General features: G+C 52.3%; 7 protein-coding genes across 7 annotated transcripts; 3 read left to right on the top strand and 4 right to left on the bottom strand.

The window, feature by feature from the left end:
• Positions 1–663: 663 nt before the first annotated feature.
• Positions 664–2299, top strand: COCVIDRAFT_105363 (carbohydrate-binding module family 1 protein; the record flags this gene model as incomplete). The annotated part of the gene is made up of 4 exons (XM_014698780.1): positions 664–823; positions 883–1167; positions 1215–1687; positions 1847–2299. The coding sequence occupies 4 exons, from the start codon at positions 664–666 to the stop codon at positions 2297–2299; spliced, it is 1371 nt and encodes a 456-aa protein (XP_014554266.1).
• Positions 2300–2873: 574 nt separating this feature from the next.
• On the bottom strand, positions 2874–3870 carry COCVIDRAFT_17993 (hypothetical protein; the record flags this gene model as incomplete). Its single annotated transcript, XM_014698744.1, has 2 exons — positions 2874–3065; positions 3196–3870. 2 exons carry the CDS (start codon positions 3868–3870, stop codon positions 2874–2876), a joined length of 867 nt encoding a protein of 288 aa, XP_014554230.1.
• Positions 3871–5752: 1882 nt separating this feature from the next.
• Positions 5753–6988, bottom strand: COCVIDRAFT_28658 (hypothetical protein; the record flags this gene model as incomplete). The annotated part of the gene is made up of 1 exon (XM_014698779.1): positions 5753–6988. The coding sequence occupies one exon, from the start codon at positions 6986–6988 to the stop codon at positions 5753–5755; it is 1236 nt and encodes a 411-aa protein (XP_014554265.1).
• Positions 6989–7457: 469 nt separating this feature from the next.
• Positions 7458–8213, top strand: COCVIDRAFT_105358 (hypothetical protein; the record flags this gene model as incomplete). Its single annotated transcript, XM_014698778.1, has 1 exon — positions 7458–8213. One exon carries the CDS (start codon positions 7458–7460, stop codon positions 8211–8213), a length of 756 nt encoding a protein of 251 aa, XP_014554264.1.
• Positions 8214–8642: 429 nt separating this feature from the next.
• Positions 8643–8975, bottom strand: COCVIDRAFT_105362 (hypothetical protein; the record flags this gene model as incomplete). The annotated part of the gene is made up of 2 exons (XM_014698777.1): positions 8643–8824; positions 8882–8975. 2 exons carry the CDS (start codon positions 8973–8975, stop codon positions 8643–8645), a joined length of 276 nt encoding a protein of 91 aa, XP_014554263.1.
• A 150-nt stretch (positions 8976–9125) lies between these two features.
• On the top strand, positions 9126–10893 carry COCVIDRAFT_17990 (hypothetical protein; the record flags this gene model as incomplete). The annotated part of the gene is made up of 2 exons (XM_014698743.1): positions 9126–9166; positions 9222–10893. 2 exons carry the CDS (start codon positions 9126–9128, stop codon positions 10891–10893), a joined length of 1713 nt encoding a protein of 570 aa, XP_014554229.1.
• Positions 10894–11278: 385 nt separating this feature from the next.
• On the bottom strand, positions 11279–12970 carry COCVIDRAFT_105427 (hypothetical protein; the record flags this gene model as incomplete). The annotated part of the gene is made up of 1 exon (XM_014698776.1): positions 11279–12970. One exon carries the CDS (start codon positions 12968–12970, stop codon positions 11279–11281), a length of 1692 nt encoding a protein of 563 aa, XP_014554262.1.
• Between the last annotated feature and the right edge of the window lie 787 nt (positions 12971–13757).

Below are 13757 nucleotides of genomic sequence, written 5' to 3'. Positions count from 1 at the left end.
GTAAGTAGACGTTGGCTGGCTGCGACAAGCCATCCACTCTGCAACGTCGGGCATGACATGGCAGATGCCGGAATCCGCATACACGGCGTAGAAACAGAAATTGTGTTGTAGAATCAGTGAAGACGTACATATCAGTGACGATTGAAAGGATGGGGAGGGAGCCCCTGCAGTGCACCGAAATCTCGCCTATAGCATTATCAAACCAAGGCTAGTCCGGATTGGTCAAAGGCTGCCGGCGCTAGGCCACGTCGGACATCTGTCACTTCTCCACCACCAACCCGCCCGCCTGGTCGTGGCCCGCAGACTCCTCGTTAGGGCATAGCATGTGTTCCTTTGTCAATGTTTCCCGTCCGTTGCCTCAAACACGTTGCGCCCCCCCTGTGCCGCTCTGGATATTGGATGCGTCGTCGACGAAACGGCTAAACACGCCTGTGCTAACTGGTTCTCGGCCCTCACGGCAGAGACTGACTCCTACGCGGAGCAATATAAACCATCATGCCCTTCACCCATGGAAACTCTAACGCAGCTGCGCTGGACATTCCTTCTTTGCAAGATTCGTCATTCTCTGCTTGTTTGTTTCTTTCAGTCACTCTTTCGTCACTCAGTTGACCAGTCACTCATTCTCAACACCATCGCTACTACATCCCCGCCAACATATACAAGATGAAGACCGTCGCCACCATCGCCGCCTTGGCCGCCATGGCCAACGCCCACGCCACTTTCCAACAGCTCTGGAAGAATGGAAAGGATCTTGAGAGCACCTGCGCCAGGCTGCCTTCCACCAACAGCCCCATCGAGGACTACACCAGCAAGGCTCTTCAGTGTATGTCTTCTTTTTTCTTCTCTACCGCCAACATCTCTCGTACTAACCCAATTTTAAAGGCAACGTCAGCCCTGCTGCCGCAAAGGGAAAGTGTGCTTTCGCAGCTGGTGACACAGTTACTATTGAAATGCACCAGCAGTTCAACAGCCGTGACTGCAAGACCGAGGCCATTGGTGGTGCTCACTGGGGACCCGTCCTTGCCTACCTGTCCAAGGTTGAAGATGCCGCCACTGCCGATGGTTCCAGCGAGTTCTTTAAGATCTACGAGAACACCTGGGCCAAGAACCCAGCCGCGTCTCAGGGAGACAACGACTTCTGGGGTACCAAGGACCTCAACTACAACTGTATGTTATTCATGCTTTTATATTCGACACCTCTGACAGAAATACAGGCGGAAAGCTCGACTTCACCATCCCCAAGGACCTCGCCGCTGGTGACTACCTCCTCCGCGCTGAGGCTATTGCGCTTCACGCTGCTGGCCCTGCTGGTGGTGCTCAGCACTACGTCACTTGCTACCAGCTTACTGTTACTGGTAGCGGTACTCTCGCGCCCAAAGGTGTCACATTCCCTGAGGCCTACAGCAAGACTGGCCCAGGTCTTGGTTTCTCTATCCACGCCAACCTCGACTCTTACCCTGCCCCTGGTCCTAAGCTGATTGCTGGCGGTACCAAGGCCACCCCCTCCCTCCTGACCTTTGGCACCCTTTCTGGTGCTCCTGCTCCTGAGGCTGGTGCTCCTGCTGATGATGAGACTCCTGTCGCTTCCGCTTCGTCTGCTGCCGCTTCCACTCCCGCTGCCACTCCTAGCAGCCCCGCCGAGGATGCTGAGCCCTCTGCTACCCCTGCTGAGACTCCCGCCCCTGTTGTTCCCTCTCCTGCTGCCCCCTTCCCTATCAGCAACAGCACTTCTTCTGCTCTCCCTGTCGTTACCTCTTCCAGCGCCGTCGCCTCTACCACCTTGGCCACCGCTGTCCGCCCAACCCCTACCGGTGATGCTAGCGGTGATGCTAGCGGCTCTGTTAAGGAATACTACCAGTGTGGCGGCATGAACTACAAGGGTGCGACTGAATGTGCCGAGGGCCTTGAGTGCAAGCAGTGGAACCCCTACTACTTCCAGTGCGTCAAGTCTGGATCCAGCAACGGTTCCCAGTCTCCCCCATCCAACAACGCTCCTTCCACCGGCGCTCCCTCTACCGGTGCTCCTTCCACCGGCGCTCCCTCCACTGGTGCTCCTTCAACTGGCGCTCCCTCCACCGGCGCCCCATCTGACAACGGCCCCTCCGACAACACCCCAGCCCCCAAGCCCGAGCCCACCAACGTCACCCCCGAGGCCGCTCCTTCCGCCACTCCTTCCGCCCCCGCCGCTGGCGCTGGTGAGAAGAAGTACACCCTCGAGACCTTTATTGCCTTCCTTGAGGAGGAGGCTGGTGCCGAGAAGGCGGCCAAGATCCGCCGTATGATTGAGGCTCTTCTCTAAGCCATGTATCCCCCGCCTGCCGGGATAAAACATCTTTTGTATATATAGCACCTTTTTAGCCTAGATGGTGATTTCTTCGATTCTTGTAGCGATGTTTTTATCTTGAATGACGAATTCTTTTGCATATATACTTTGAGCTTCTTCTGTGCATGTCTGAGTGAAGTTGTGCTTGCTGTTGAATGATGAAGGGGTTATGCATGTCTCGGTGGACTTGAATAGTTGAATGAGAAGTGGTCCTAGCATAACGGTATGGTCGTTTAGCAGCACCTATATTACGCACTTTTAAGCTGTTAGAAACAACCAGATCGACGATGCTAGACCTATTAAGAACCCCTGGACTTTACTGCACAATATTATGATGTTAGTACTGACGCTAGCTGGAACTTGGACAGATGTTCAAGAAAGTCTCTATCGTACTACTTTTATCCAGCAAGAAAATACCAATCGAAAAGGCAAGCAAACACACACAAACGAGACACACGTGTACATTGATAAATGAGGTCATCAGCATTACGATTAAAGACAAAGAGCTACTCATCAACCCTTACCCACCACCACCCTTTCGCATCCAAACTCACCCCCTAAACTTCTTCACCACCCCATCCGCACTCCTACGACGTTTCGTCTTACTAGCCGGAACAAGACCCGAGCAATCCTGCAAATTACTCGTGTCGACACCCACAGTCGACATCTTAAACCACGCCGGGACAAAAGCTTGCGTCCATGCATCCGTAGAGTCGATAAACGAGTCCCAGATATCCGCCGTCTGTATCATCTCATCAGTATACAAACCCCTTCTTTCGATAATAATAATAATAGTAGTGGAGAGAAGGGTTTGGGGAAAAAAAATAATGGGAAAGGATTGGGAAAGAGGGGGAAAGGGGTAGAGTACACACCTCATTAAAATGCGCCAAGGCAAAATCACTCTGCAGCGTATACGGGGCCGTCCTAAACTTTGTCTGATTATAATACAAAGTATCATACCTCGACGGCGTACTATCCAACCCTTTCCCCGCCTGCTTCGGATCATCAAACAACTGCACCGCCACACTATGCGTGCCCAGCAACGCAATCATTTCCTTTGCCGAAATGCCCAAGGCACGGAAATCTGCAATCAGCTTTTCGGGAGAATCGCTGCTTTTGGGGAGGGAGCCAACAGGTGCGGCTTCCGCTTTGTCGGGGCGGCCCACGAATGCTTGAACGCGTGGGCCGAGCGGGCAGGCAGAGATGGCGAGGGCGGCGCCGAATTGGATGATGTCGGCTGCGCCGACGTTGAATTGGGTGCGCATGCTGCGGAGTGTGTTGCATGTGTCATTGAGGCCGCGGTTTTGCGTAGCAGAGCATTCGTCGGTGAGGATTATGCTGCCATCGCAGCCGGAGTTGCAGTCGTGGAAGGCAAGGCGGATCAGGGTGTGGGCGAATTTGCCGCATGAGGTCAGTTGTTTTTCGAAGGAGGCGGCTACGTCGGTCCAGACGGAGGGACAGGCGCTTTGTCGTGGGAAGAGGCTGAGGGCAGTGATGGGGGTTGTTGTTGCCGTGAGAATGGCGAGGACTGGGGTTGTGGGACGCATGGTTGTGAAGGGGAGTGGGTGTTAATGGATAATAGATCAAAGTAAGATGAAAGGGAATAGAATGTATGGTGTTAGGAATTATTGATATTATACCATATCTTGATGGCAGTCCAAGAAGAACAACTACCTGATGTTAATGAAAAAATGAAGTTAAAAAACCTGATATTTATATCATCGATTGAAATTGAAACCATCGTGAGAATATTGATAAAGTCCGCGCTCCTCCGATCTACAGGGTTCGCTCTTAGTCATCTTGATGTGGGTGTTTCTACGCATTTGCAAGGGATGCTGACAAGAAGCATGGGAATGGTAAGACGAATAGATCATAATGGTCCTTGACCCAACCTTCCCCACGGGGAATCAATTTCCCTTCATCCTAGTTGAATTCTCATGCTACTCGCAAGCTTTACTTACCTCGACATAGAATTCATGTCTTTGATCCCGTTTGACTATGTCGTTTACTAAGTTCATAGGCACCCTCCTTGGCGACGCGTGGTGATGGCATTGGCGAACAACCAAGGCTCATTGGTCGATGATTGCTGATATTATAGTATTCAAGCGGCTACCAGCGAGGAGAGTAGGACCGACCGGCTTATTCATAGACCTGGCGCTGACCTGTACTTAATACGGAATGCACGATGTGAGATACGGCGCATCGGGCCGGTAATAGCCCGGCTTCGAGCCTTAGGACTGTCAAGAAGTGGCATAGTAGAATGGGCCTATTCTAGGATCTCATCGTAGACAGCCTGTCGAACTTTGTAATTTCGATAGCGGCTGACTTCTCGTGCATGCGTACACATACATCGGCTGGGAGATTAACGTTTTGACATGACGGAATGGGGTAGTTTCCTATTCTGCAAAAGGCTGCTGTGTTAGCAACTGGTATCAATCAGGTCCGAGCGTACTGAGTGTCGATCTGTTTTTCTAGAAGGGATGGCAATGATCTTTCTCGCGACCATGACATTGCTTGGCGTGCTTGATGGTCTCACTCGCCAAGTAAGAAACCCCTTGAGATGCCTGCATAACAGGCCCCCATGTTCTACGTCTGTTCTCCGATGCGAATGATCGGCTATCCGAGCAGCATGATTGGGCGATTCACAAGCGAGATTACAGATCGATGTCGAATTAAGCTTCAACCATAAATATAACTAGCATTGTGGGAAGAGTATTGAATTTGACGTTGGCACTCCTTCAGCTGAACTGGGTACACTAAAAGCCATTGGGGAAGATGTCAGACCGCCGGAAGAAGCGGATCACAGGTGATGATTTAGTCGACTAGCACAAGACTTGAGGTAGTCATGTTGCACGGGAGGTTTTTGCTCACTGCATGGAGTACCTCGGGACGCAGTCTGGATCGCGCATTGTCGCCTTTCGCGATTTTTGTTGAGGTGTAGACCGGCTTTTGTTAATGCGTGTGGTTATGATCACGGCAGGGTGCGGTGATGCAGTGGCCACCAATGGCAATTCAATCGTCAGATCGACGGTGAAAGGGTGAACCGGGCAGCCGGGGGGAGCCGGGAAAGAGGGAATTTGACTGGACATGGCACGTTGGTGCATGACTTAGAACAATGCGGCTCTAGGTAGACAAATCGCGCGTCTTTCCTCTCTTGCATAAACTTTACTCTTCCACGAACAGCACATTGCCAGAACGAGATTATTCTCTTGTGCCGTATCACCTACTCACATCCCTATCAGGTAGGCTTCCATATACTTTTTCGCCAACTGCGGTGACATCAACGGTCTAAGAGTGCTCAAGAAGCTATTGTCTGGCTGACGATGACAGGAGGAGGTCTGCCGTGTCTGTTCAGCCACAGGACTGCAGGCGGTTGTCCCAGCATGACGGATGCCGTTGTCTGTGACCGAATGATTTGCTTGGACAACTTCAAATCCCTTCCACTCCCGTGACTCGGTGGAGCCAATCAGACACGTTTTGGTGGTCTTTATCTACATTCCAAGCGAAGTCCGGACGACCTATCATTCGTGCCTTGATTGACAGGCTAACCCAGCGGTCCTCGAATGCAATCAGGCGGAAATACCTTAGTTTCTGGCATACCTTTAGAGCGCCCCCAATTGGACACCACTTATCGGTTGAAAGCTGGATATGGGAAAGGACGATGCATTGAAGTGATGAAGAATATGTTCGGATCAGATCAGCCAAGTCTTTCCCATGCGGTGCACAGTTTATAACCTCGAGTGTCTCAAGACATGGTAGTCGACAGGAAGTGGCTAGATATTTGACCACGATGCCACCAAACGAAGCCGACGGCCACTTTGCGCTGACACGATCCAGACTCAGAGTCAGCTTCTTGAGGTTAGGTGCAGCAGCAATGAAACCACAAATACCGCTGGCCCACCCATCTGGGCGCAGGGCCTCGTAACCTGTCATGATTGATAATGTGAGCGACTGGAGATTGGAAAAGCAATGCTGCAGCGCCTGTAGAGAGAGTGGACCCAGTTGGAAGGCCAGAAACGAAAGGTCAACCGGTTTGTACAAAATCTTGCGGCTTTTTCTTCTAGCCATGCTGAACTCTTCCAGTTTGGTCTTGCTGTGGGTAATAGCGTAGATGACGGCTTCAAAACACCTGCTTCGAAAGAGACTATGAGGTGTTTCGCTGCGTTCCCATATATACGATGCAGACGGCTTCATACTAAGTTGGATGGTTTTTAATCGAGGCAGACCTTTGAGAACTTTCAGAAGCCCGTCGTACAGGCGCGAGGGGTGTTCGTGGTGCAGTACGTAGGCATATGTGGCCGCCTCATCATTGACGTTGTTGTCTCTTACACCTAACACTCTAGGAAATCGCTTTGGTGGAGGAAATCGACCCACACGGCTAATTGCATTCAGATTTGCGTATTCATCTTCGTTCAGGAGCCGGATGTGGAGAGTTTTGACGGCATCCCGAAGACCTTGATGGCTCGACACCTTGTTTAGGCGATCAAGTGATGATGGGCTGAGAGTGGTAACTTGCTCGGAAAAGGCGAGACGCACAAACTTTGCATGGACGAGCTGGTAAAGCTGTTGCGAAGCTAGACGGAGGCTTTGGTATTCTGGTAGACTGAAATCGGCAGCAATCATATCAAACAACTCAACAGGTAGGCTCTCTAACAGCGACTTCATAGTGAAAAGTGGAAATGAAAGCGAAGAGGACGTGAGATTTTACAGCAAAAGGTATGCTGATGTGCAATTCATCAAAGCTGCCAGGCTTTGATTGAGGAGGCGGACGGAGATGATGTTGTGGATTGAAGGGGGTGATTGACGCACAGGCCAGCAGGCTTTGCCCAAAGAATCATGTCAGCGTGAACCCCGCGGGAGAGACGGCAGCCAGCGAGCGACCACGTCTTTGACCCCAACGACGCTCCTTGTGAGTGTACGATATCCTCACAGTCTCTTACTTGGACCGTCACTTGTTTCCTTTTTTTTATACACACACCCACACACACGCTTAAGCTTACTCAACCACGACAGCAACCGAGACGCTGCGAGCGGGTGCACAAGGCTTTTGCAGCTCACCTCAGCACGTCAAAGCCTTGCACAGCATCGACGACGGCAGCAGCAGCAGCAGCAACACCAACCTTCACCCACAGTCATGGACTCGATGCGAAGTCTCAACACGTCGCTGCCCAAGACGAGGCGGCAGCCTGACGTGCACCAGTCGTTCCGTACCGCAGCCTTGAACGTGACCAATCTGTACAAGTCCGCCCTTGCCGACCTTGACAGGGCCCGCGCAGACGGCTATCAAGAAGCTCTCGATGACCTACTGGCCTATCTGGACAAGGAGAACATTGGGGCAACCGGAGGAGAGAGCAACAGAATACGGCAGTGGGCGACGGAGCGCTTGGATGGATCTCTGCCCAAGCAGTCGGGCAGCGAGAGTGAAGAAGAATACCTCGATGATAAGCGCGCCCGCAGCTCGTCACCCATCATGGAGCGAAACCTCAGCCTGGACGATTCGCACACTCTCGACCCTGTCATGGAGACAGCAGACCGCTGCGACTCTGCGCCGCCTGTCCAGATGGAGGCCACAACAACCGAGGCTGACTTGTCGCCCTTGCACCACGTTTTCCAGTTTTCCACGCCCCAGGCCTTCCCGTCCGAGACAACAAACGACAACAACGCCACGGATGTATCAGCCGCTGCTCGCCGCGCATTCCCTAATCCCCGACGATCTTCAAACCGCTCGACTGGACGAAACCTGCAGCGATCGGCGGCTCAAAATCTGTTTCAACTCGGCACTGGCGCAGGGCAGAAGCGACGGCTCATGAACGACTTTTTCAACGTGGACGGATTCAACGACCGGCGGGACGGCTCTTCCGGGGGACCTAAGCGGGGGCGCATGTCCTGAGACGGCTGGCCAGGGCAGTCTGAAGATATGGCGTCCAAGGAGGATTTGCAACGAGGAGAGCAAGCCGGTGGACGAATCACGAATCACGAGTAATTGCATCATACCCCCCGACGGCGCAGTGGGCTTGTTGACGATTGTATGCATTGGGTGGAGCAGGCTTTAATAGACGCATTCTCTGGTGTTTATTACTTTTCAGGGCATATACCTTTTCGCATTTCTTGTTTGCGCGGCGGCGATTTCATGTAATCGAGTGGCGGAGTTTAGTGGAATGAGAATGGATTTGGGTCTTAATGTGATATTTTGAGTCCCAATGGGGCATCTGATGCTTTTTGTACTTTTGAAATGTGCTGTTGAAGGCGTTTTGGTCAAGGTGAAGGTGATGGTGGTGGTCGCGAGGCCGATGAGATGAATGGGCAGGTCACGTGCGTCCTAGGAAAACCAGCGATAGATGCCCAGGCCGACCATGACGGCGCTGGTGCCGGTGATGGCCATGTGTCTACTGCGCACCCCAAAGATGCTGTTGCTGGCTCGAATCGCAGCTTGATTGGCGCGGATTTGCGAGTGGCCAGAGACATAGGTAAAGGCACCCAAGCCCAGAAATGTTGCGCTGCCTGCAGGTCGGCATCAGCACATGGACTTGATCAGCGCAGGCCTGGGAGCAAGCATACCAACCACGCGACAGGGCGTGCAGTCTTCAAACTGGGCGCGGTCCTGCTTCAAGGCTTGTTGGAACGTGGGCGTATCTGCATCTCGTTGCGACATGGTTGCAGGTAGGGGTCAATAAAGGTATGTGTGGAGTACGTGTATGCCTATCTTGTACGTACAGTGCAAGCCTCGCCCTAGGCTGCTCAAGTTCCCCACACTCTCACGTCGTCGCGCGCGTGCGCAGCCTCACGCCGACACTCGTCCACCATGAGCGCGATTGAGGCTCTCTACCTCTTTGATGAGCACAAGTAGCCCATCCCTTCTGCCAGCCCCGTTGGTACCACGCGGCTAACTCGCCTCCAGCACGCCGCTTCTGGAGCACGTCTACGCCAACCGCCCGCCGCCCGCCAGCTCCCTCCTCCCCCTCTATCTCGCCCATCCCGCCCCACGTCCGCCCTTGATCTACCTGCCCAACACCAACCCGCCCACTCTGCTCTACTCCATAGTCCAGGACCAGCTGCTGTTTCTCTGCCCCTCTTCTGCAGATACCGATCCCCTCGCCATCCTCACCTTCCTCCACCGCCTCACCGATGTCCTCGAAGACTTCCTCGGCTCGCCCTTGCTCGCCTCCAAGATCGAAGCAAACTACGATGTCGTCGCCCAGCTACTCAGTGAAATGGTCGACGGCGGTATCATTGCAAACACCGAGCCCAATGCGCTGAGAGATGTCGTCGAAGCCCCCAACCTGCTCAAGAGTCTGTTGGGCGGCGTTGGATTGCCCTCCTCAACCCCCAGCTCACTAACGCCCTCGTCCACAAGTGCGTTTGGTCTTGGTGGTGGAAGACCAAGCCCAAGACTAGGTCCCTCGCTATCCTCCAACCAGACAGCGTCACCAGTCCCATGGCGAAGAGCAAATGTCAGGCATACGAGCAACGAAATGTACGTCGATATCGTCGAGACACTTGAAGTCACATTATCGCCCTCTGGTCGACCCTTGGCCGCAATGGCAAACGGCACCATTGCATTCACAGCAAAAGTCTCGGGCGTCCCAGATCTCATACTACAGTTGGGCTGTGCCGGCAGTATCCAGAACACCGTCTCCCTCCCAGTCTTCCACCCGTGCGTAAGGCTTAACCAGTGGAAGGCTCGACCTGGAGAACTATCTTTCGTCCCACCAGACGGCCGCTTCGTGCTAGCAGGATACGAAGTCGACCTACTCGGCTCGTCCGCTCTGGACGCCTTCTCAGCAGATAAGTCCGCCAGGAACGCCATGCCCAAGCTCAGCATCCCCGCCACCGTCTCAGTCCACCCATCTCTCGGCCCAACCGGCTCAGACTTTGAAGTAAAACTCCAGATCAACCCCCGCTTCGCCGGCAAATCCTCGTCGCAGTCCAGCGCCGCAAAAGCCAGTCTAGCACGTGCCTCAGCCTCAACTGGCACCACGTCGGCGCCCGCCATCGAGGAAATGGTCATTCACATCCCCTTGCCTGCAACCGTCAAGAACGTAGTCGATATCCGCGTGGCGCGCGGCATGGGCGACGCCGGCTACGCGCCCGGCGACCGAGCCATCGAATGGCGCGTCAGCAGCCGCGAGGTAACAACCCTCATGTCGCAAGACCGCGGCGCAGGCATGGGTGTCATAGCCACGCTCCGCGGCACCGTCATCGGACAAGACGATCCCTCTGCTGAAGACGGCATCGACGCAGGCGGCCCTGTCTCGTTCTCCACATCAACGTATGACTACGATGACGATGCCCATAATACTTCTTCCTCTGCAAACGCTGGTCTCCCTGCATCTTCTGGGCTATCCGGTAAACCAGATTCCGATGCAAAGATTAAGCAGGCGAATAAAGTCCTCATGCCGAGTTGTGCTACGGTTAGCTTCTCCGTCAAGGGATGGCTGCCCAGCGGTATTAAAGTAGAGAGTCTGAATGTTGATCAGAGGAAGAGCAAGGGCTTGGGCAGCGGTGTTACGCCGTACAAGGGTGTCAAGTATCTTTGTGTTAGTCGCAAGGGTGTAGAATGTAGATGTTAGATTTTGACAATGATTGCTCCAAAAAATGTCAAATATGATGCATAATGAAAAGTCCTCTTTTTCCTCCAAAGAAAAGACTGGTTTCTTACTGTTTGGTGATTAAGACTTTTTTTTTGATCTGTCTCAGTTTACACGTTTGGTCAAGTAGCAACAATTCATGAAAAACAAGTTGTCATTTGTTTGGAATATTGGGAACGGTATATGGTCTATGTGCCCCCCCCCCTTTACACTTTCAAATGAGCACTCAAAGCACGACTCTATATACCCACAATTGTAAGCTGTATATGTATATATCTCAGCCCACAAGTCAATCGATACAAAAGAAAAAAGAAGACAGACGAAATCACTCTTCCCCAGAATCATACCACCTTATCGTGGTACCACCCTACTTGCGTGCCCGAATAGCGCCCATCTTCCTCTCAATCTTCTCCACCTTTGCCCTCAGTGCTGGGTAGGTGGCAGCCAACTTCTCCAACATCGTCGTGCCCTGTACATTACCAGCCGCCTTCTGCATGGCGAGCTTATTGGCAAGGCAATCGAACACCGGGTCGTTCTCTGGGTAGGCAAACTTGCACATCAGATCCATAAACTCAAGGGAGATGTCCTTGCTACGAATACGTTCGCAGAGGTGCTTAGTGAAGTGACCAACATAGGTGTTGTTGAGGCCCATGACACGCGCGGCGCGGCAGATCTGGATGTTCCTGTAGTCGTTCACTGGTGCCGAGTTCAGTGAGACGGAGTAGACACGGCCCTGGTATGTCATTTCGTTCATCCAGTTAAGGAGAGACTTGGCGGCCTCTGTGTCCATTGAACCTACAGGGAAAGACCACAAAGTTGCGCCCGGATTGGTCTGGAAGTGTTGGAATGCCTTCCCGGAGCATTGCATCAGGATATACTGAGGGAGGGTCTTGAGCTCGACTTCGCCGAGCTTGAAGGAAACGTCTGGACCATTTCCGTAAAGAACACGCTGAGTAGACGGCATGTGTCGAATGTCAGCCGAAGGGTTGAAATTGGGCTTCACATCCGTCTTGACGCGTGCCTGTTGTGGTGACCGATTCCACGACGTAGCGCGACCGTTCTTGCCTCCCATGAACCCTGGAGATTGTTCTTGGTTCTTGATAGACACAACAGTAGTAGGTTTCTTCCCATATTTGGACATATCGATGGAGAATGTCAGTATCCTTGGCTTGGGAGCAAGAGGGACAACCTTCAAAGTCTCTTTGGTCACGAATGTCGGGGAGTCGGTGTCGTGAGAAGATGGACCTTTCACAGACTTCTCAGTCTGACCATCTTTAGTCTTGTCGGTGGGAGCAAGCTCGGTAACTTTGGAGACAACCCCTTTGGACTTTGGCGTCTCGACACCTTCGGGCTTCTCTGGAGCAACAGTTGACGTAGAAGTCTTGGCCTCGGGCTTGGGCACCTCAGTATTCTTTGCATCGTTGCTCTCAGTGGATGATTGGTTGTCTGAACAGGACGTCTGCTTGGGGTCTTGTGTCGCAGTGAGTTGCTTCAATGCGGACTCCAGGCTCTGAATACGGTCGTCCTTCTCGGTAGACTCGCGGTACAACTCCTGGAGTTTGACGGATTGTACGTGGTTTTCCTTCTTCAACGTCTTGATGGTGTATTCTTTCACTTCTATCTCCTCTTCAAGACCTTGAATCTGCTCGTGGTTGTTTCGTGTAGCGACTACTAGCTCGGCAATGCGGAGATCCTTCGTGACAACGGTCGCTTCCAGTTCCTTGATCAGCTCATCCTTGACTTTGGTAGTGGTCTCTAGAGAAGAGACGGTCGGGTCGTCTTTCTGGGGTGCCAACAGGGCGAGAAACTTCTCATCTTCCTCCTCATCTGCCCAACACACCTTCTTGACACCGGGAGTGGCAAGATCAACGCCGTTTCCATTGGTCAGACTGTTTCTGGCGCGTGCGTTGTTTATAGTCTTCGAGAATAACCCATTCTTCTGCTGTATGAGAGAGCTGTCGTTTGACTTGTTTGGTGATTTGACAGATGTGGCGGTGGGCGAATTTGGAGAGGTAACAATGTGCTTGCCAGCAGCCCAGAAAGCATTTCCGTTTGGCATTTTGAGAGGAGTTACGATGTGCGTATGCTGATGGGATACTGAAAAGTTTGTTGTTGGAGAGGAAGTGACGAGTCGATGAGGAAAGAACCTGAGCAGTGAGTAGCAGAAGTGAGTTGAGGAAAGAGAGTTTTTGATGGGTAGAAAAGAGAGAGAGCAAGCATTGAATAAAAACTGAGTAGAAAGCGGTTATGAAGCGGCTAGGAGTGCGCAAATTTTCAATCGAGTGAAAGCACAAGCGCAGGCTCCACCGTGTTGTTTAATAAGTGAAGGTAGGAAAGCGCGTCACACGACGGACCTTCCTTGCAAGGAGATTATAGTCTAGGTGTGAAAGCGCCAGAATTCACGATCTGCATGCCTATTCTCTTGAATAGGCATTCCTAAAAGGCCAGCAAACGCCTGTAATCACGCCCGAATTTAAAGCGAGTCACTGTAAAAGAGTGACTAGTTGGAGTGGACTGACAGACGCACGTGATGACATGTTCACCCTTCGACTCCCATTGACACTTTGACCCATAATCTGAGATTGAATTATGTGGCAAAGAGTTAGCAAGTCATCGCGCTGTGTGAGAGTGGTCCATTCCCTCAATTCTAATCTTACCATGGTGTTCCGACTCTTTTGCAACACTGTATCACTGAGAGTAGTCGGCTTCGCACTCTCAATTTCACAATCACGAAAAACACACCAAATATGCGACAGTATAGTCGAGAATTAGGCGTTCATATAGAATAATGAACAATGTGCACACAGTCAACCAAGGACGAAGTCCTGCTTCTTGCGAGCAACAAA

Source organism: Bipolaris victoriae (genome assembly GCF_000527765.1).
Source record: "Bipolaris victoriae FI3 unplaced genomic scaffold scaffold_72, whole genome shotgun sequence".
Lineage (NCBI taxonomy): Eukaryota > Fungi > Ascomycota > Dothideomycetes > Pleosporales > Pleosporaceae > Bipolaris > Bipolaris victoriae.
This window is presented reverse-complemented; position numbering and strand designations above follow the sequence as displayed.